General features: G+C 41.3%; 1 protein-coding gene across 3 annotated transcripts in view; it reads right to left on the reverse strand.

Moving 5' to 3' along the window:
* The window catches only part of TRIO (trio Rho guanine nucleotide exchange factor), a 200,143-nt gene that overhangs the window by 168,968 nt on the left and 9,013 nt on the right, over positions 1 to 22,162 (reverse strand). For all 3 annotated transcript variants that reach the window (XM_075271066.1, XM_075271068.1, XM_075271067.1), the window contains exons 2-5: positions 9,120 to 9,194; positions 4,734 to 4,848; positions 4,211 to 4,403; positions 2,739 to 3,251 (exon numbers count right to left, since the gene is read on the reverse strand). In XM_075271066.1, the coding sequence (XP_075127167.1) occupies positions 2,739 to 3,251; positions 4,211 to 4,403; positions 4,734 to 4,848; positions 9,120 to 9,194 (896 nt within the window). The remainder of the gene's footprint in view (positions 1 to 2,738; positions 3,252 to 4,210; positions 4,404 to 4,733; positions 4,849 to 9,119; positions 9,195 to 22,162) is intronic.

The following is a 22,162-nucleotide window of genomic DNA, read 5'->3' on the forward strand; positions in this document are numbered from 1 at the left end:
ACTTTTTTTAAGTTTAAGTTGTTTTTTCATTATGGACTCTTGCATAATATGTATTGTGTAAGTGCTCCAATGTAGGTACTAAATACCTGTACCCCGAGAACGTAATCTGTTGACGTTTTCATCTGTATCGGGATGAGATTTAGGAAGGGATAATGTCATGTCATTTTTGTACTTGGTTTTTGTGTTATTCAGGGATATGGTATTACTCAATATGTATTTCATTATCTCTTATCATTAGTAGAGATTTTTGGGTTTCTTTTTAATGAGTGCATCTTAAAAGATATTATATGGAGTACTAAATACAGTACATGAAGAAAAATAAATAAATAGTAAAAAAACACAAATACAGAAGAGGCAGGTCTACCCGGGATGAGTTCGTCAGAACTTACATATGACCTGAGAAACAGTTAATACCTGCCACAATTAATGGAAGCCAGAACCCTGTGACATACTCCTGTCTCTACTGTACCAAGTGCAGGAATGTTCAAAAAAGGCCAATCGTTCACTCACAGGAATAAGAGGTGAAGGAATAGAGAAATCAAAAAAAGCCCTTTGGCACGTGCACCGCGCCCTTTGGTAGTGGGTTGCTCCTTGATACAATGAAACAGTTTCAGACCCCAGAAATCTCTGACATCATTCATGACATCTCTGATACTTTAAGAGACCCAGGCATGTCTAAGTGGTGGTATGGGCCCACCAATAAGTTACAATGGTATCATTTTAACACTCCGAAACATATTGAATCACTCAGGGTGAATTAATCAAATCAATTCCATTGACTTTTCAGCCTGCATCATAGCTGTCGGTAGAAAAATCTGGTATATCAGGCGCGATCTTAGAAGCTGGGACAAAATAGCACCGCTCTGCCGTCCCTCAGAGAAGACAGACTTCTCGGACAAAGAGCTGGGAGAATCAGACACCAGCTTCCACAGTTTCAATTCAACTACAAAGGCTGGCTGAATAAGTGGTGAGAAAATTTTACCTCAGCGTACAAAACGGCAGTCTCAGACAGTCACAAACATTGCAAGCCCTGCAGACTGAACACTGCTAATCTCACAAGGGTAGAGGTGGCCAAACATGGGGCTGCACTCTGGAGGATGAACTAGCAGGAGCACACTCCTGTATCAGAGAACTGTCTGTTGAAAGCATTCAGCCCGTTTATCATACTTTTTTGAAAAGGGCACACATGATATTCCCCAACAAAAAAAGCATATTTACAAGCTTTTTGTAAAGTCTTTCAAAATAGGCAGAAACACAAGATAAATCTTTCACACACTGTCTAAAACATAAAAAGAAATAGTATAATAAGGAAAGAGGTAAAGGAGGTTTGATAGATGCACCCCCCCCCCCTCCAAACTAATAAGTGCACTGATATTTGAACTGATTTTATTAAATTTTTTTGTATTTGTTTGACTTTTGGAAAACCCCAATGAAAAAGAGGAGATTAAAAATATGAATACATTTCAGACAGTTGCGCTCTGTTTCCTTGAAGGTATATTACTTTCCAGAGATCTTCTGCAATATGAAAAATAGATATTAAAAACATAGCTACAGATTAAAAAGGGTTGTCCAGGAATTCCAGGTCTGTGGCAGGAGCCTGAGGAAGGTGGGGGCAGGAAGGTGTCGCTGTACAGTCCAGCTGCACCCAAGGGCTTGTTCCAGCTGAGGAACTTGTTGCATGTGACTGACCATGTCCTTTCCTGTGACCACTGAGGCATGCCAGAGATCTAAAATTCCTGGACAACGCCCTTTAACCACTTCCGGACCGCCCATAGAGTATAAACGTCCGGGAAGTGGTTGCCTAGTTCTGACAGGACGTACCGGTATGTCCAGTCAGAACACAGCAGCTGTACGGAGATCGTGCAGTTGCTGAAGCTGGGAGCCGGCTGTAACTTCAGCCGGAGCTCCCAGAGAGAAGACAGGGAAGGTTTATTCCCTTCCCTGCCTTCTCGATCGCTATGTATACAGCGCTCAATGAGCACTGTATAGATGGCTATGGGCGCCGCCATGATATTGCCGCCCTCTGACCCGGCGGTCACGTGATCCGCCAGGCTCAGTGTCTTACAAGAGCTGCTGGGTCCTACAGGACCCAGATCAGCTCTGTAAGTGTAAAGAACAGTGTGCAGGAGGCTGGATTCCTCCTGCAACTGAGGCTAAATGTAGCAGCCTGTTATAGGGGAAATCAGCCTGCCTAAAAAAAAAAAAAAGTGATCAGATGTCCCCAAAGGTCTCTTATGACCTTATGTGACACAATCTGAAAAAAAAAAATAAAAATAAAAAATAAAAAAGTTTAAAAAATGAAAATAAAATTAAATAAATAAAATAATACACTAATAAAACCCCGTTATTAAAGGTTATAGCCCCATCCCCAATAACACAATACAAAATAAAAATTACCGTAACAGAGAGGAAAAACTATTTTATAAAGTTTTTTTAGTAGCACTTTGTGTTATTAAATTAAAAAAATAAAGTGAAAACCAGACACAATTTCCCTCCTATTATGTTTATATTTTCCCAGATATAAAAAAATTAAAAACACATTTGAAAATAAAAACAACATAAAAATAAAGCCCTATGTGTCCCAGAAAAAAGACGCAAAAATTAGTTGACTGAGACATACGGGAAAAATGTTACAGCCCTCAAAACCGCACATACAAAAAAACCTGAAAATGTGTCTGGTCTGAAGTGGTTAAGCAATTATTACATTTTTCTATATAGTAAACTTAAAGACACCTTACCTTATCAGCATCTTGCTCAAATAGTCTAAGCTGAAAGCATTGGTCTAATTTTAGCTTTCGATGGTGCCAAACTTGATGCAGATGTTGTCTAGTGGAATGTAGTCTATCAAGCATTGTTGATACTTTTGGCAAAAAATTTTGAAGGTCAGCATTGCCAGAGCTAGAAGTTTTTTTTGGAAAACTTTCACTGTTTTGTATCCTTTCCATGAGTTTTTGTCCTTCTATATCAACATCTTCAATTGGGGCTTTAGTAACTCTCTTTTTTAACTGACAATGTGAGTCAATCATATTTCGGGCACCTTCTAAATCCTGAGGCAGTTCCTTGTTACCAAGCATCTCCTGTAACTCTTCAAGGCGTGAAAGCATATGAGTAGCTTTTCCAATGAAGTCCTCAAATGCCAACCTTATTTCTATCCATTCTTCATGGTTATACTCCAAGCTTCCATCAAATTCATGTGTTAGTTGAGAAGGATCAACAACTTTGGTAAGGCCTTCTAAAGAAACCATATTGGTCTAAGGAAGGAATATTAAAAAAGAGAAAGAAAAAAAAAGAAAAAAAAAAAAAACACATTGAGAATTTTCTTGCCAAAAAAATTAACGTTATGCTTAACATGATATGAGACGGGTATTCCCATCTTGTTTAGTCATGGTATATACACAATATATACATTATCTGCTTGGTTTTCGGGTCCACCTCTGAAACCCACATATACCTTTGGAACAGGGGCATCCTCTGACTTTGGTCCTGCAAAGTGAGATGGACATTCGCTGTCACATCCAGGCAGGGTGTAACTGGAAGCAAGTGTGTAGCTGTAGAAGGTGCAGCACCAACATTCGCTAGATGACCCTGGAGCCTAAAGAAAGTCCAAAGGTTCCTCTGCGACAAAGTACTTCCCTATTTTAACTGGCACAAGATACTGTATTTTTCGGACTATAAGATGCACTTTTTCCCCCCCCAAATTCGGGGGGAAAAGAAAGGTGCGTCTTATAGTCCGAATACAGACATGGCATCCCCCCCGCCCCCATCTTTCCTTCAATGCTAAAATTTCATGTAGCTTCAAGGATGGAAAATCTGCTTCTAAAAGCTGCAATCCAGGGAGAATCAGAGGAACCTATGCAATTAAAACTACTGCAGCAGGATCTCTTATCACAGAAGACTACAAAAGAAAAGTCTTTGAAAAATGTTTTCCAATGACTTTTCATCAGTTTTTGTTGTCTTACGCAATAAGATATGCTGTAGCAGTTTAACCAATTTCAGAAGCTGGGGTTAATACTGCTATATCTTAACATGTGCACATCTCACACAAACATACAAAGAGTGTAAAGGTAAAATACAATTCATTTTGCAATTCACTCAAATGAGACTTTACATTATTTAAAAAAAAAGTAAAGTTCAGACAAACAGCAAAGAAAAACCACAACTAATATTTACAAAGAGTGTAAGAGAATTAGGTGTAAATTACAAAACGTACCTCAAACTCAAATTTGGAACTTCCAAAATTAATTCTCTGCTTCTGCCAAAAATTATCTGGCTTTATGATTAGTGCAATATGAATACAACAGGGAAATGATTCTTGCAAAATCTTCAATAATGGCTTAATAGAGTCCCATTTAGAGCCACGCATATCTACAATTACTGTAAAACCTCGCTTGCAAACCTCCTCACTATGAAAGAAAGAAAAAAAAGGAAAAGACATTAAACACTGTTACATTTTATTTTGACTAAAGAAACTGCATTGGGGACAGGACTTCATCCCTTGTAGAACTGTTCTTGTTGGTTAGACCCCCTACCCAGTGCATCAATTGCACACTGGACTATAAATATATGATTAATGGGGGAAGTCAACACATGGTTTGAAAACAATCAGACAAAAAAAAATTCCCCACCATGGTCAATATATTACTGTAATTACTTTAGTTGTCCCTCAGAAAGTGCAACATAGACCTGGTGTTACATTTCTTTTAAAGTGAAATATAAACAAATAAGTTACGTACCTAGGTATGCAGGCAAGATACGATAGAAGTTTTCTGAGATCTTCTTGTCTTATTCTATCATGATTGCTTCGAGCTGGAAAAGTTAAAACTGGACCTCCTCGCTTATCTCTACCACCTGAATAAAAAGAATAGATGTTAACTGACATGTCAATTCACCCAGGCTCAAGTTACATTTTATTTACCCCTTACGCCACAGCCAGTTTTCGACATATTGACATAGCTTGATTTTTCATTTCTTGCAGTGATAACTTTGGAATACTAACTCAAAATGACTTTGAAATTGTTTTTTTGTGACACTTTGTACTTCATCTTAGGGCTCGTTCACATCTGCGAGCGGTCTATGTTCATGCAGGTTTCCGTTTCCTGCACAAAACTGAACAGGAGACGGAAACCTGCAGGACTCTTTCAAACCCATTCATTTCACGGCCGGACTCGACATGACAGTTTTCCGTCTTCTGCATGCAGAAAACATGGAATTGGGGAAAAAAAACGTATTTGCACAAATATAGTATTTGTAATGTTTTGTTACTCTTTAAAAAAGTAAAAATTTAGCAAAATCGAAAATAATTTTTGTGTCACCATGTTGTGAAACACAATAGAGACATGTGCATCTGTTGAGGTTGGGTCCTGCAAAGCAGAAACATAATCGTGCAAAACTAGTGAGTTTTGGGTTTGTTTTTTTTTTTTTTAATTTTAATAATTCTGATTTACTCTGAAATATAACTGATATTTTATTTAGGCAAATACTTTTCAGTACTGCCCTCTACAGTCATGTAAAGTACTTTAAAATTACGTTTTAACCCCTTCCCACAGCAGGCATTTTTCGATTTTCGTGTTTGACTCCCCCCTTTCCAAACCCCATAACTTTTTTTTATTTCTCCACTCTCAGAGCCATATGAGGTCTTAATACTTGAGGGGCAATTTGTTCTTCATGATGTCACCATTAATTATTCTGTACAATGTACTGGGAATCTGGAAAAAAAAAAAAACAGAATGGGGTGGATTTGAAGAAAAAGTGCATTTGTGCAATTTTCTTACGGGACTCGTTTTTACGGTGTTCACTGTACGACCAAAATGACATGTCATCTATATTCTATGTTTCAGTATGATTCCAAGGATACAAAATTTATATGGTTTTATTTAAGTTTTAACCCCATAACAAAAATCCAAAACTGCCAAAAAATTTTTTCCTAAAAGTCGCCATATTCTGACACCCGTTACTTTTTTTTTTTTTTTTTTTTTACTTCCATGTAAGGGGATGTATAAGGCGTCTATTTTTGCAGAGCCGGGTGTACTTTTTAGTTCTACCATTTTGGGGAATTGTTTTTGCTTTGATCATTTTTTATTAAAATTTTTATCAGAGGCAAAACAGTGAAAAAATGGCGGTTTGGCACTTTTGACTTTTTTCCCGCTACAGTGTTTACCGTATAGGAAAAATATTTTTATAGATTTGTAGAGCGGGCGTTTTTGGACACGGGGATACCTAACATGTATGTGTTTCACAGTATTTAAGTACTTTTATATGTGTTCTAACATAAAATAAGATAATCCTTATAGTCCCACAGTGGGGAAATTTCAGTATGTTACAGCAGCATAGTAATACAGATAAAGGATAATACACAGTAATATAATACAGACGTAGACACACATAAGCTGAGAAGATATACTAGGAGTCCATAGCAGCTAAGGAACAGAAGAAAGAAGGAAGACTTCATAATCATAATCATTCTAGGGAAAGGGGGGAGATATGTATTAATTTATTTATTGGCATTTATTAGACCCTCTAGGGGTCTTGAACTCCAGGGGATCTGATCACTAATACAATACATTACAATGCTAATGCATTGCAAAAAATCATCATTTTTTAACTCTTTAGATGTTGCGGTCAAATGGGATCACAACGTCTAAATTGTGCAGGCAGCTTGGGCGCCGCCATTTTTCGCCGAGCGGTTGCTATGACAAGCGGAAGCCTGTTGAAGGCTTCCAGGCTTGTCATAACATTGGTTCTATTGTACGATGCCAGAGGCATTGTCTAATAGAACTGCTGTCATTTTGCTATTCACTGCAATACAGTAGTATTGCAGTGAGTAGTATGGGCGATCTGACCCCCTAGGTTTCAAGGTAAGAGGGTCTGATCATAAATCTAAAAGAAGGAAAAAAAAAAAAAAAAAAAAGTATTTAAAAGTATTAAAAAAGTAAAATAAAAAAATACCAAAGTTCAAATCACCTTTCCCTAGATCAGACATAAAAGTAAATAAAGAAAATTAAACATAAAACATATTAGGTATCCCCATGCTCCAAAATGCCCCAACTACTAAAATATTTAAACTATACAGTAAACGCCGTAGCGGCAAAAAAATAAAAATAGCCAAATAGCACTTTTTTCAACACTTTGCCTCCTATAAAAATTGAATAAAGAGTGATCCAAACCATCAGATCTTTCCCTAAATGATATCAATAAAAACATTATCTTGTCCCGCACAAAAAAGACGCCACACGCAGCTCCATACATCTAAATATGAAAAAGTTACAGGTGTCAGAACATGGCGACAACTTTTTTTTTTTTTTTTTTTTTTTGCATTTTGCAAAGTTTTTCATTTTGTATAAGGTATCAATACATTACAAATACTATATAAATTTGGTTTGGATTTGGTTTTGATTTTTTCCAGCTTCCCAGTACATTGCACAGCATATAGAATTGTGCCAAAGTACAATTTGTCCCGCAAACAATAAGCCATCATGTGACTCTGAACTGAAAAATAAAAGTTATGGCTCTTGAAATGTGAAGAGGGAAAAACTAAAATGCGAAACCGAAAAACAGCCTGGTCCTTAAGGGGTTAAGGCTATATGCATAACACTGTGTGCATGGTCAGTGCCAGAGTTTAGTTGTAACCACAATAGTTAACTTGAGCCATTTAATTTTTGCTGCATTTTTCAGCCAAAACCAGGAGTGCATTTCAAAGGAAAATATCCACTTCTGACTTTGACTCAAAAAACTGCACTAGAAAAAAAAGCAACAAAAATTCCAAGTGTCTCGCTAGATTTAAAGAGGACCTTTCACCTCCTGGGGCACATGCGGTGTAATACACCGCTTGAAAGCCGACCGTGTGCTTTCTGTGCCCCAGTTGAAGAGCTATCATTGCCAGTACCGTAGCTCTTCACTATCACAAGGGCGTTTCAGATGGTCAGTCAGGAACGCCCTTCCTCACATCAGCATCTAAAGCACTGTACTGTGAGAGGGGGCATTGCTTTCCGCCCAACAATGACGCTGAGTGGTGAGGAACGTCTCCTGGCACTCGTCTATGGATGAGTACTATGAGGAGGGGAGGGATCGTTCCACACCGCTCTCACAGTACAGCGCTATAGACTCTGCTGTGAAGAGGGGCGTTCCTGACTGACTGTCAGAAACACCCTTCTGACAGTGAAGGGCTACGGTATCGGCACAGATAGCTCTTCACCCAGGGCACAGAACGTCGGCTTTCTAGCGGTGTATAAAACCGCATGATCCCCAGGAGGTAAAAGGTCCTCATTAAAGGAGTTTCCACTTCTGTAATATTGATAACCTATCCTTAGGATAGACCATTAATGCTATATCTGCCAGGGCTTGCCCCCGCAGACCAGCTGTTCAAGGACAGCATGTCTTCTGCACAAAGTGTAGCATAGGTTTTAGGTACTGTATCATTGTCCGATAGACTTCAATAAGGCAGCACTGCAATACCAAACCCCCACAGATTTAAAATCTAAGGATAGGCCATCGTTATAAAAAAGTGGATAACCCCTTTAAAGGTTTGCTGTCCCTTTAAAACAGGGTGGGCTGTATCCACACAGTGGGATCCTATGTGAGCACCTTTGATTACTCAGACATGGGTAAGTTACATTGCTAAAAAGTATATGTACATACCAGAGACTGACTTATAGCTGAGGCTACGACAGGACATTAGATAGATATTCTATCCTACTATTTAGTTGCCTGAATGGCTGTGATTGGATCTCCTGGCTCACATTTGTTACATACATATGTTTAAGATAGATTTTCTCTTTCACTACTCAGCTGTTTCAATGGTTATGACTGGATTTTCTGGTCCACTTTTCTTCCTTTGCTTCACACACTTGTGTTGCCACAATATATGAAGGATATTGATGTTGGTTATTTATCAGTCTCATATGTTGATCTGTGCCATAGGTTTCCCTCTTGGATTGCCCTGTTTTTTTGTACAGTATGCACTACTAGTGTCTATGTGTGTATTTTCTACGTTTACATATTTTTAGATATTTGTTACTAATAAATATATTTACATTTATATGTTGAATGTCCTTATCTTTTTGGACTCTTTGAGTCTGTTTTTGTGTTTGATCCCTTTAAAACAGTACAACTTATAAACTTACCAGACAGATATGCAACTTTCTCCTTTAATATAGGTAATACTTCCATAGCTTTCAAGGTTTCATTTCTGTGAGTTCCTACAAGAGAAATTTTAAGAAATTAAAACATTATGTCTCACAACATAAGTGTCGGGTTTTTTTTTAACCACATTAGTACATATGAAGTTTTTATGTTACTTAGGTCTGACAAAACTTCACCTATTGGGTGTTAGAAAACAATGTATTGATCATCAATACAAATGGTTTCACACTACAATTATGTTCACTGTTTTGACCCATCAAGTCAAGTAACTTTTTTTTTTTTTTTTTAAGTTTACTAACCTGCACAAACAACATTGTGAAAGGTACCGTGATTCCCCGAAAGTATGACACCCCCTGAAAGTAAGGCATGTGGGGGTTTCTGTTGAATTGCCTAATATAAGGCATCCCCCGAAAAAAAGGCATGCCCGGCAGTGGTGTGCGGGGATTCGGGGGGGCGGGGCTTAGCAGAGGTGTCGGGGGCAGGGCTTAGCGGAGCTTTCGTGGGCGGGGCTTAGCGAGCTCCACTTCACTGACACAGCAGCCATGCTCTGTGCTCCGTGTGCACAGCAAAGTCGGCTGCTGCCTCTGCTGTTGTAGGATGAGCTCCCCCAGCTCATCCCAGAGGCAGAGACAGCAGCTGCCATACAGAAGAGGCAGCAGCCGGCTTTCCTGTGCACACGGAGCACAGAGCACGGCTGCTGTGTCAGTGAAGTGGAGCTTGCAAAGCTCCGCTAAACCCCGCCCCCCGAAGCCTAACTAAGCCCCACTCACCACTTCCAGGACGAACAGCAGCACCAGCGCTGCTAGGAAGAAGGGAAAGGTAAGTATGATAACTTCCGCCCTCCCCTACACTACACTACCTACAACCGGCAGTCATGCTGACGCTCCACTAAGGAAGTGCCGGCATGACTGGCGGTTGTAATAAGGCACCCCCCGAAAATAAGACAGGTCCTATATTTGGAGTGACAATTTAATATAAGACACTGTCTTATTTTCAGGGAAACACGGTAGCTCTTGGCTGGATTGGTATTACTACTCGAGTATGAGCCAACCTGAATATAAGCCGAGGCCTCTAATTTTACCACAAAAAAACTGATAACTTATTGACTCGATTATAAGCTGGGAAGGGGGGGGGGGGAATGCAGCAGCTACCCCCACTACTACCCCACACCACAGACAGGTAGGTACTGACAGCTACCTCCCCCAATTCTACCTCACACCAGACAGGTAGGTATTGACAGCTGCCTCCCTCACACCAGCAGTGACAGAGTAGTCAGCAGAGCAAGTACCTGTCTGGAGCTGAGCGCTATAATACCCCGGATCAGGCTGCCCAGTTTAGAGCTAGGCCCCAGCACAGGGTCCTGCAGCAGCAGCCCCGGCAGAGTGCTCAGGGTCCGCTCCACAATCTCACTCATCTTCCAGCTCCACACTCACAACAACAACAACAACCGGCATCATCCAGCACTTCCGGCTCTACTCAACACAGCACAACTTTATCCAGGGCTGTTGTGCTGCCTGCAGTGAGCGTTGTGTGGACCCTGACTTGAGTATAAGCCGAGGGGGCTTGTTCAGCATAAAAACAGAGCTGACAAATCGGCTTATACTCGAGTATATATGGTACTTTCTTATACAACTAAAAAGTAATGTTATCTGTGAACACTGCAACATTAAAATTGCAACAACAGGAAGGAAATGTCTTGGAATTATGAAAATCACAAGACTGAAATACTCAAAATATCTCAATACATTATTTCATCCCCCACCATAATCCCAGAAGTAAGACTCTGTGACGGTCACTAGTGAAGCCTTTTCATGGAGCTGCCCACACACAGAGGTGAACCTAGCCTTTTTTCTACCTATAGGCGATCTACAGAAAGAGCCCTTTCCCCCCTCCAACCCCTCCCCAAAAACAAAAAACAAACCAAACAATCTAACAATATGTGGTTGCACAACTGTGCCCCTTGAAATTTACAACCCCTTTATATGGCCCCATACACAGTATATTGTCACCTATACTGGCTCCCACATATATACAGTATATTGCCCCCCTTTTAGGCCCAATCATGTAATGTAATATTGCCGTGTTTTAGGCAAAGGCCCCACGTTGCCGAAATGCAGCTTTTTTTGTTGCAGATTTTGTTGCGGTTTTTTTGAGCCAAATCCAGGAGTGAACAGAAGGAAGAATTCTAAAAACTTCCTTTATATTTTCCATTCCTTTTGTAGCTGTTCTTGGCTTTGGCTCAAAAAACTGCAGAAAAATCTGCAACAAAAAAAGCTGCATTTCCGCAATGTGGGGCCTCAACCTTACATGGCTCCCACACAGTATATTTGGACCCCACAGTGTGAGAGGTTAGCCTAACATAGGGATGAGCGAGCAGACTCCTCAGACCCCAGAGTATAATAAGCGTGACCACTGAGGCCTGTGATTGTGACCCCAGTACATGTGATGTTATCCTGAGCGTCAAAGAGGACAACCTGGGGACTGCAGTCTATTCCCTCGTAAACTCTGGGTTGTGCAATGATATACGCTCAAACCGCTTATACATTCCGTTCCTGCCATGGTCAGTTTTTTCTAAAAAAAATCTTTTTTCTGGTGAAGTTGTCATATAAATAACAGCTATTTTTTTTTGTGCAATTCTTTAATATGGTGGGGGATGAGGGGGGGGGGGGGGGGGGGGGGTCAGAAAAAAAAGACACATTAAAGCCGGGGCTCCATGGAACGGAAATGCCACAATTTAATCACAACATTTTACAGTAAGGACAAAGTAGTTGGGATTCTAGAGAATCCCATGCCCACTTTGCATTAAATGAGGACACGTCGCGAATTCCAAAACCAGCGCTAGATATCACAGCATGTCAATTATTCCTACGGAAACGTTGGCGGTTGCCTCATAGGTGTAATTGTAACAGAAAATCCACATAGGAAAACTACGCAAGCTTTCTGTCAAAAGTGTTGCGGGAAGAAACCAGATGCGTTGACGCTGCGGTGTTTCCCGCAGCACTTTTTTGCTGCGGGATGTCCCATGGGGCCTTAGCCTAACTTTGGAATTGCTTGGCAAAAATTTAAGTTTTTTTTGTTTTGTTTTTTAAATGTAGATTGTGAGCCCCACATAGAGCTCCAATGTACATTTTTCCCTATCAGTATGTCTTTGGAATATGGGATGGAATTCCATGCAAACACGGGGAGAACATACAAACTCCTTGCAGATGGTTTTCTGCCCTTGGCGGGATTTTTACAAAAGGACTCCAGTGCTGCAAGGCTGCAGTGCTAAGCACTGAGCCACCGTGTGGCCCCAAATTTAAGTTTTTTTACCCTCTGACATACAACATAAATTATATCCTACCTTTATTCTATGGGTCAGAACAATTATAGCAATACCAAATTAATATAGTTTTTGTACGTGTTACTAATTTTATTGATGCATTCTATTAGTACCATCTTGAGCAATATATGCCTTTTTGATCACTTCTTAGTAAACTTTGTTCTGATCTTCTGAAGAACTTTTGGCAGTAAAGGATTTGGAGGACAAGAACAGGTCAGTGAAACTCCCATCTGTGCGCCATTGCATCCACTCCTGTGCAGGCTTCTCTTGAGTCAAGAGAAGAAATGTTTGGTTTTTGAGTTCTATTGATTTTTCAAAATGTCTCTTTTTGAAGTAAACTGAAGATAAATGCCATTGAGCGCCATTGAGATGTAGTGCTGTAGTGCACCAGCTGTTTTTCTGCCCAGAAAAATATTTGTGTCAATAGCACCTGAAGATTATTCCAATTCGTGCTACCTTGACAATTTACAGGCACCACTATTGTGAGACTGTCTGAAAAAAATTCTTACAAGTAATCTCTCTATCAAGGTTCTTGAGCACCTTAGGGCCTCTAGGTCCAAAAAAAAAAAAACTTTTGGGAGCCAGCAGCTCCCCAACCCTTCCTGCTGGCATTGGTATAATTGGAATTATTGGACAGTGATGCCACATCACAATTAATTTCAGGTCTTCTCTGGATTTCCACCAGTTTAGGGACTGTTTTTACAGAATTAAAGGGGTTGTCCCATCACAAGGATCCTATCTATACTGCTTGTTAATGTGGATGTAAGACTTTTCCTAAATACAATGCTTCAGCAAAACTGCTTTGTTTGTCCACTATCTTACTTTATTCAATTCATTGTTGACACAGCCCTTGACTTATCTGCTCAAAAGTCAAGTGATGTATCTGCCTGCTCTCAGGGGGAGGGAGGAGGGGCTAAGTGCAGGGGAGCGAGCCTGTGTTTCTAGCTATTTCTATGTCTACACCACATGACCTAGTTCCCTGCTCTCAAATAGGGGAGAGGAGCTGCTTTCATCTCTGAACTCATCTTCTGTTCTCCCAGTTATCAGGCTAATTCAATTGTGTTCATTATGGCAGAGACAGGCAGTATCTGTATGTAACACAGAATGGAGTTGCTCCTGCCTGTACTTCATAGTCCAATATTGTGCATTTAGTGTTGTTTGAGGACCTTTGATGACATCACAGGCCCTTCAGCCGCCCCATAGGATCACGCTATGCGGTGAGTGGAGCTACATGCTAATTTGGGGGCGGAGCTAAACGGCAGGTTGCATGTTTCCCCGCCCAGCAAATGACACAAGAACCCAGAAAGAAAGAAGAGTTTACAGCAGTGAAGACTGGTGAGTATGCGACGTGGGAATAACCCTTTAAAGAGGACCTCTCACCACCTCCACTTCTTAAAATGGTTTTCCCAGGCAAAAAAAATGTTTTTGTTTAAAAAACAAAAAAAAAAGATCTTAGAGCTATTAATGGGTTAATAAGCACACTCAAATATCTTTAGCAGTGTTTTGAGTTATTTCTGATTTCTCTGGGAGCTCCTGCATTTGTTAACATGGTGTAGCTTCCTTCTATCTTAACCGGTTAAGGACCGCCGTACGTAAAATTACGGCCTGCGGTCCAGGTACCTAAAGACCGGACTATTGTAAAAATACGTCCTGTCTTTAGGTACCTATTTCACGGGGGGATGGGTGCGGGGAGGACGGGGGTTAGGTGTTACTAACACCTAACCCCTTCCTCAATAACGTCCAGTCGGAACTGAGTCCGACTGGACGTTTTAACCCTTTCGATCGCGCCGTGAAACATCACGGCGCGATCGAAAGGCATCCGCCGACAATTAAATCAGATCGGCACCCCCCGCGGCGAGATCGGAGGGTGCCGATAGCAGTAAAAGGTAGTCTGGGGTCTGGCCAGTGACCCCAGACTGCCCGAAGCCCCCACATACCTGGTGATCCTGCCAGGACCTTCTGATGTCAGGCTGTGCGTCTACACAGCCTGACATCCTGCTACGGAATGCCATGTGGGACACCTGCAGGCTGTGTCTCACATGGCATTCTATATCAGCAAAGTATTGCTGATTGAAGTGTCCTAAATGGACACATGAAAAAGTAAAAAAAAATGTAAAAAAAATAAAATGAAGTGTATGAAAAAAATTAATAAAGTTATAAAGCCCAAAAATCCCTTTTTCTCAATAGAAAATGAATTATATAAAAAAAGAACTAAAAAGTAATAAAAACAATGCATATTTGGTATTGTCGAGTCCGTAACAATCTGTACAATAAAACTGAAATAATATTTAATGTACACGGCGAACGCCGGAAAAAAAAAACGGAAAAAACTCGCCGGAAGTAATGATTTTTCGCCATCTCACCATACAAAATATGCTATAAAAAGTGATCAAAAAGTCATATGCATCCGACAACAGTACCAATAAAAAGCGCAGGTTGTCCCGCAAAAAATAAGCCCTCAACCAACTCTGTCAACCGAAAAATAAAAATGTTACGCCTCTTAGAAGATGCGATGCAAAAAACATTGATTTATGTCCCCAAATGTGTTTTTCCTCTGCAGAACTAGTAACACATAAAAAAATACTATAAATGAGGTATCGCCGTAACCGTACCGACCCGCAGAATAAAGGGAACATGTTACTTATACTGTACGCCGCATGGCGCAAAATTAAAAAAGTAAAACTCAATGCCAGGATTGATTTTTTTTTTTTAAATCCAGCAAAAAAGGGTTAATAAAATGTATTCAATAAGATGTAGACACCCAAAAATGGTGTCATTACGAAATGCATCTCATCCCGCAAAGAATAAGCCCTTATATGGCCGCGTCACCAGAAACATAAAGAAAATATAGCATCTCACAATGTGAAGACAAAAACCCTCAAAAATCGCCAAATTATTAGAACACAACTGGGTGCGTCATGTAGGGAATATATAAGCTGTGCGAGCGGATATCAGGGGACACCCCAGATTTACAGCTTATGAGGGAACAGACACCAGAAGTGACCCCTAAAGTGACCCCCAGAGTGACTCCCCCAATCATAGGAGCTACGGGGACATAGTAGGGAATTTGGTGTTTGCAATGTCCTCCGCACAGCTTATACATTCCCTCTTCGCCATCCGATGTGCAGTCACGTCCGGGATACTAATACTCACTACACCCCCTGATAAATTCTTTGAGGGGTGCAGTTTTCAAAATGGGGTCACTCCTGGTACCCCATGGAATCCACTTTTCTGGTACCTTACAGGCTCTACAAACATGACATGGCGTCCAGATACCAAACATCTGAATCTGTGCTCCAAAAGCCGCATAGCGCTCCTTCCCTTCTGCACCCTGCTGTACGTCCAAACTGCAGTTTATGACACATGTATGACACATGTATGACACTGGTGTACCCCCGGATAACGGACATAATGTCATATGTGGGTATAAACTGATACTAGGGCACAGCCGGACACAGAAGGGAAGAAGGGTCATTTGGTTTTTGGAGCACAGACGGTTTGGTTTTTGGATGCCATGACACTTTTGTAGAGCTGAAACGCCAGTAATTTGGAATCCCCTGATAAATTACCTTATTTTGGAAACTACACCCCTGAAGGATTTATCCAGGGGTACAGACAGCATTTTTAACCCCCAAGTGTTGCTATAACTTTATATATATAACTATAACTGTAGTGGATTGTGAGAGGTGAAAATGACCATTTTTCCAGGAATACGTCCTTTCAGTGCCTAATATATTGTGCCCGACTTGTATCAGAGATGAACGCTCTAAAAGCTGTTGTGCCTGGGATACCCGTTTAACAGTTTTTGGAGTGTCTCTGCTGACATAAGTCGGGCACAACATGTTGCACACTGAAATGGCAAATCTGTAAAATTTTCATTTTTAACTTCTCTATCAGTTGCGATTTCATTTCTGGAAACTAAATAAATGCAACACTCAAGGGTTAAAAATTCTCGCTACACCACTTGATAAATCCCATCAGTGGGGTAGTGTCCAAAATAGGGTGACATGTCTGCGGATTCCACTTTATTGGCAATTCAGGGGCTTTGCAAAAGTGGCAAAAAAAACCAAACTGTGCTCCAAAAACCAAAATAGCGCTCCTTCCCTTCTGTCCCCGGTTGTGCCCAAACAGCCGATTCTACCCACATATGGCATTAAGTACGTTATCCGGGGTACACCAGTGTCATACATGTGGGCATACACTGCTATTTGGGCACCCAGCAGGGTGCAGATGTGAAGGAGCAATATGTGCTTTTGGAGTGCAGATTTAGATTCTTCGTTTTTGGACACCACGTCACATTTGCAGAGACCCTAAAATTGCCCCTACAAAATGGGGTCACTTCTTGGTGAATTCCAGTTTACTGGAACCTCCAGGGCTCTGCAAAAACATCATGGCGCCCAGAGGGTCCCTCTAAATCTGTATCCCAAAAGCTAAAACGCACAGTGGTCCTTCCCTTCTGAGCCCTGCTGTGTGCCCAAGCAGCAGTTTACACCCACATATATAATTTTTTGACCCCCGGGATGGCCCACTTAATAGTTTTAGGAGTGCAGGTCTCTGACAACACAAAGTGGGTGCAACGTATTGGGCACCGAAATGGCATATTTTTAAAAATTTCAATTTTCATTTTGTACATTAATTTTTGGGAAGCATTTTAGGCTCAAAATGATAATACCCCTTGATACATTCCTTGACAGGTGTAGTTTCTAAAATGGGGTCACTTTTGAGGGGTTTCCATTGTATTGATACTTTAGGGGCTCTGCAAATGCGACATGGCACCTGAAAACTATTCCAGCAACATCTGCCCTCCAAAATCCAAATAGCGCTCTTTCCATTCTGAGCCCCAGCATGTACCCATACAGCAGATTTTGGCCACATATGGGGTATTGCCGTGTTCAGAAGAAATTGTGTAACAAACTGTGGGGGGCTTTTAATTCTTAAACTATTTGCAAAATTAAAACTATGGCGCTAAATGGACAATTTATTGGGAAAAAAAGTAATTTTTCATTTTCACGTCCCAATGTTAATAAAATCTGTGAAACACCTGTGAGGCCAAAATACTCACTCTACCCCTAGACAAATTCTATGAGGGGTGTAGTTTCCAAAATGGGGTCACTTATAGGGGGTTTCCACTGTATTGGTACTTTAGGGGCTCTGCAAATGCGACCTGAAAAATATTCCAGCAAAATCTGCCCTCCAAAAGCCAAATAGCCCTCTTTCCATTCTGAGCCCCGCCATGTTCCCATACAGCAGATTATGACCACATATGGGGCATTTCTGTGTTCAGCAGAATTTGTGTAACGAACTTTATGGAGCTTTTTCTCCTTTATCCTCTTGTGAAAATTAAAAATTTGGGGCTAAATTGACAGTTTGTTGAAAAAAAAGTAATTTTTCATTTTCATGGCCCAATGTTAATAAAATCTGTGAAACAGCTGTAGGGTCAAAATGCTCACTCTACCCTTTAATATGTTCTGTGGGGGGTATAGTTTCCCAAATGGGGTCACTTTTAGGGGGTTTCCACTGTATTGGTACTCTAGGGGCTCTGCTAATGCGACATGGCACCTAAAATTATTCCAGCAAAATCTGCCATCCAAAAGCCAAATAGCGCTCCTTCCATTCTGAGCCCCGCCATGTTCCCATACAGCAGATTATAGCCACATATGGGGTATTGCCGTGTTCAGGAGAAATTGTTTAACAAACTGTGGGGGGCTTTTACTCCTTTAACCCTTTGTGAAAATGAAAACTTTGGAGATAAAGTGACATTTTAGTAATTTTTCATTTACACATCCCAATGTTAGTAAAATCTGTGAAACAACTGTAGGGTCTAAATGCTGACTATACCCCTTGATGAATTCTGTGAGGGGTGTGGATTCTAAAATGGGGTCACTTTTGGGGGGTTTCCATTGTTTTGGTACTCTAGGGTCTCTGCAAATAAGGCATGGCGCTGAAAATTATTCCAGCAAAATCTGCTGTTCAAACACCCAGTGTCGCTCCTTCCCTTCCATGCACTGCCGTGTGCCCAAAAATCAGTTTACACCCACATGTGGGGTATTTCTGTGCACGGGAGAAATTGCACAATAAACTGTCAGATGCATTTTCTCCTTCAACCCTTTGTGAATGTGTTAATTTTGGGTCTAAATGAATGTATTAGTGAAAAAAAATGAAATGTCTAAATTTCACTGCCATATTATTTTTATTCTTATGAAATGCTTAAAGGGTTAACAAACATCCCAAATGCTGTTTTGAATAATTTGAGGGGTGCAGTTTTGAAAATGGGGTAATTTATGGGGGTTTCTATTATACAGGCCTTTATAATTACTTTCAGAACTGAAGTGGTCCCTAAAAAATTGGTTTGGAGAATTTTCTTGTAAATCTGGAAAATTGCTGTTACACTTGTAAGCCTTGTGACGTCCAAAATAAATTAAAATACAATCAAAAGATGATGCCAATATAAAGCAGAGATATGGGAGATAATATTTATTCATGTATTTGGATGGTATGACTATCCGCCTGAAAAGCAGAGAATTTCACATTTTGAAAATTGCAATTTTTTTCAAATTTCCATCAAATTTCCTAGTTTTTTTATAAATAAATGCAAAAATATTGATTAGTGTTTACCACTAACATGAAGTATAATGTGTTACGAGAAAACCATCTCAAATTCATTTGTGTAAGTTAAAGCGTCTCAAAGTTATTGCCATTTAAAGTGACACATGTCAGTTTTGAAAAAAGAGGCCTGGTCTTTAACATACTTTTGGGCCTGGTCCTTAACCGGTTAACCTAAAGAATAATGGAACTTGTAGGCTGACTATTTCACTACCTCATTATCCCTGTAGAGCAGGGGTCCTCAAACTACAGCCCGCGGGCCACATGCGGCCCGCCGAGCACACCTGTCCGGCCCGCCGGCACCACCGGCAGGCGTGCATTTATAATGAAGCTCCTGGGGAGCTCGGTCCAGGCCATGTAGCGCGCTTCACTTCACCTATTGGAGGGCACCGCTCCTGATGTCTGCACGATCTGCTCTGCCTCTGGTGTCCGCCTGTGTCCTCCTGTCACATCGCATGTATGCGATGTAAGGAGGATACCGGTGATCTGCCTCCGGTATCCTCCTTACATCGCATACTTGCGATGTGACAGAAGGACACAGGCGGACACCGGAGACAGAGCAGATCGCGCAGACATCAGGAGTGGTGCCCTCCAATCAGTAAAGTGAAGCGCACTGTCTCCATGGCCTGGCCCGGTGTAGTCAATTGTACCCCTTCGCGTCACTTCGTCAGTCAGGTCACCATAGCAACGTGACCTGACCTGAGGCAGCCCAAATTACAGTGGGCAAAGCCACCTCACTAGTTTGGTTTAGTGCCTGCTGACTTCCTGGATCCCAGACCCTATCTGTGCCCCCTGAAGTAAGCACTATAATATCTTACTGTAGGATTAATAACACCTCAGGGGGCATTCACACTTGTGTTTGGTGTGTGCATTCTGCTGGGTCAGCTTTAAAGGGATTCTACCATTAAAAACTGTTTTTGTCGTTGACATGTCAGAATAGCCTTAAGAAAGGCTATTCTTCTCCGCGCCACCGTTCAGTTAAAATTCCGTTTTCTGTCGGTATGCAAATGAGTTCTCTTGCAGCACTGGGAGCGTCCCCAATGCTGCGAGAGAACTCTCCAGCGCCACCTCTATCTTCTTCTGGAACGTCATCTTCATGCGTCTTCTTCCGGCGCAGGCGGTGAAACTTGTACGCCTTGGGCCTCGCTCAGAGCCGACTGCACATGCCCGCGGCCACAAGAAAAATGGCCGCTTGCACAGTAAGTAAGCGGCCATTTTCTTGTGTCCTGTGGGCATGCTCAGTCGGCTCTGCCTGCACCAGAAGAAGACATATAAAGACGACGTTCCAGAAGAAGTTGGAGGCGGCGCTGGAGAGTTCTCTCGCAGCATTGGGGATGCCCCCAGTGCTGTAAGATAACTCATTTGCATACCGACAGAAAACGGAATTTTAACCAAACGGCGGGGCAAAGAAGAAATCAAAAGGTAGGAGAAGAAGAGGCTTTCTTAAGGCTATTCTTATGTGTTGTCAAGAAAAAATGTGATCTTTAATGGTAGAATCCCTTTAAACTATATTCCGGCCCTCCAATGGTCCGAGGGACAGTGACCTGGCCCACCTTTTAAAAAGTTTGAGGACCCCTGCTGTAGAGTATTAGTGACATTCCGTTTCCGGAAACGGGGCATCACCGGATAACCAGAACATGTCCCTACGGAGGTCAAGTAAGCACCCCAGGGATATAGGGGGAATAAACATTTTTGATAGATTATATGATTTAGAAAGTAGGCAGGGAAGGGGGGGAAGGGGTTGATTAGCGTAGCAATTACATTTTATCCCAGACAACCACTTTAACATCTGTTAATAGGCACGAATCCACTGATTCCAGCACAGCTGCAATGATTTATTTAGCCCCCACAGATCCCACCCTCTAAACTATTGCTATAGTACTGTACAGGCTATAATCACAAATCAAACCATAACTTTGAAATTATGAGCCCCTATAACACGTGTAAAAAGCCATTGAGGTTTACAGAGCACAGTGGTGTTGTCTTCCATCCTCAAGCACAGCTGCATCATCACTAGACATGCCCAATCCAGTCTTCTTGTTTGGCCCCCTGTGAAGTGGAAGATCTGGATCATCCAGGCATGGTTGGACTTCTATTCATATTCTGTACAGCAGCTGGGGGAGGTGATAGACTCCCTCTAATGCTGTTAGTTTTGATACTTAATCCCACTTGCAGCGGCGCTCCAAGCACTGCCCCCCATGGTTTGTTGAAACGAGCCCAATTAAGTCATCGCTGGAAGTTCAACGGCTACTTGACAGGGGGCAACTAAAATGATAGCAGCAGCGGACATTGGAACACAAGGGACAGGGGAGTATGATTTTTTTTTCACCTTCCCTTGCAAGTTGTCAAATTTCTGGACAACCCCTATATAAGCTCAGCAAAGACCTGATCCTTTAAGGTAGTGATCCATAGACACATGTCCAGTCTGTCTGGAAAGCAATATAGGATATTGCCAATCTTGTGAGGAAAGGGATCCAGAGGAGTGTCTCCACAACAGGAGGAAAACACTTTTGAGCCATTTACTGAAAGGTCTGGACTAAATGACTTCCAGTCTCAGTCACCATACTAGAATGGCTTCTGGCTCTTAGAACCTCCTCCTCATAAGCCAGGCAGCTAAGTGCAGTTTAAGAGCACACAGGTGAGTTACTAGCTCCTGACAGTACTAGTAATCTTCCATCTTCAGAGTGTTGATCAGGTTAAACCAATAGTTTTGGACATTAAGGAGCTAACAGAATCAGAGTGGTTCAGATGGATAAAAGGAAGCATGGAGCCTAGGTGAGCGTCCCACATATCAGCTAAAGTGTCTCTCCCTATTGCTGAAACCCTAGGATCGAGAGAGAAGGATTGAGGAATCTTGTGATTTAGCTGAAATACAAAACAAGTCTAGGCAAGCCCCACTTTTGAGATAAAAGGAGCAACACTTGATATAAAAGACCCCCATTTCCACAGAATTCAAATCTTTCCAGCTGAGATTTTATGACACTTTCAGGTAGAATGCTTATATTGAGAAATTATTGAATTTTGTTGAATCTGGTGCCCCCATAGTGGTGAATATAGGCTACTGTTATGACATCAGAGAAGAGTTGTACATCTAATTAT

This window comes from Leptodactylus fuscus, chromosome 4 (genome assembly GCF_031893055.1).
Source record: "Leptodactylus fuscus isolate aLepFus1 chromosome 4, aLepFus1.hap2, whole genome shotgun sequence".
In the NCBI taxonomy this organism is placed as follows: Eukaryota; Metazoa; Chordata; class Amphibia; order Anura; family Leptodactylidae; genus Leptodactylus; species Leptodactylus fuscus.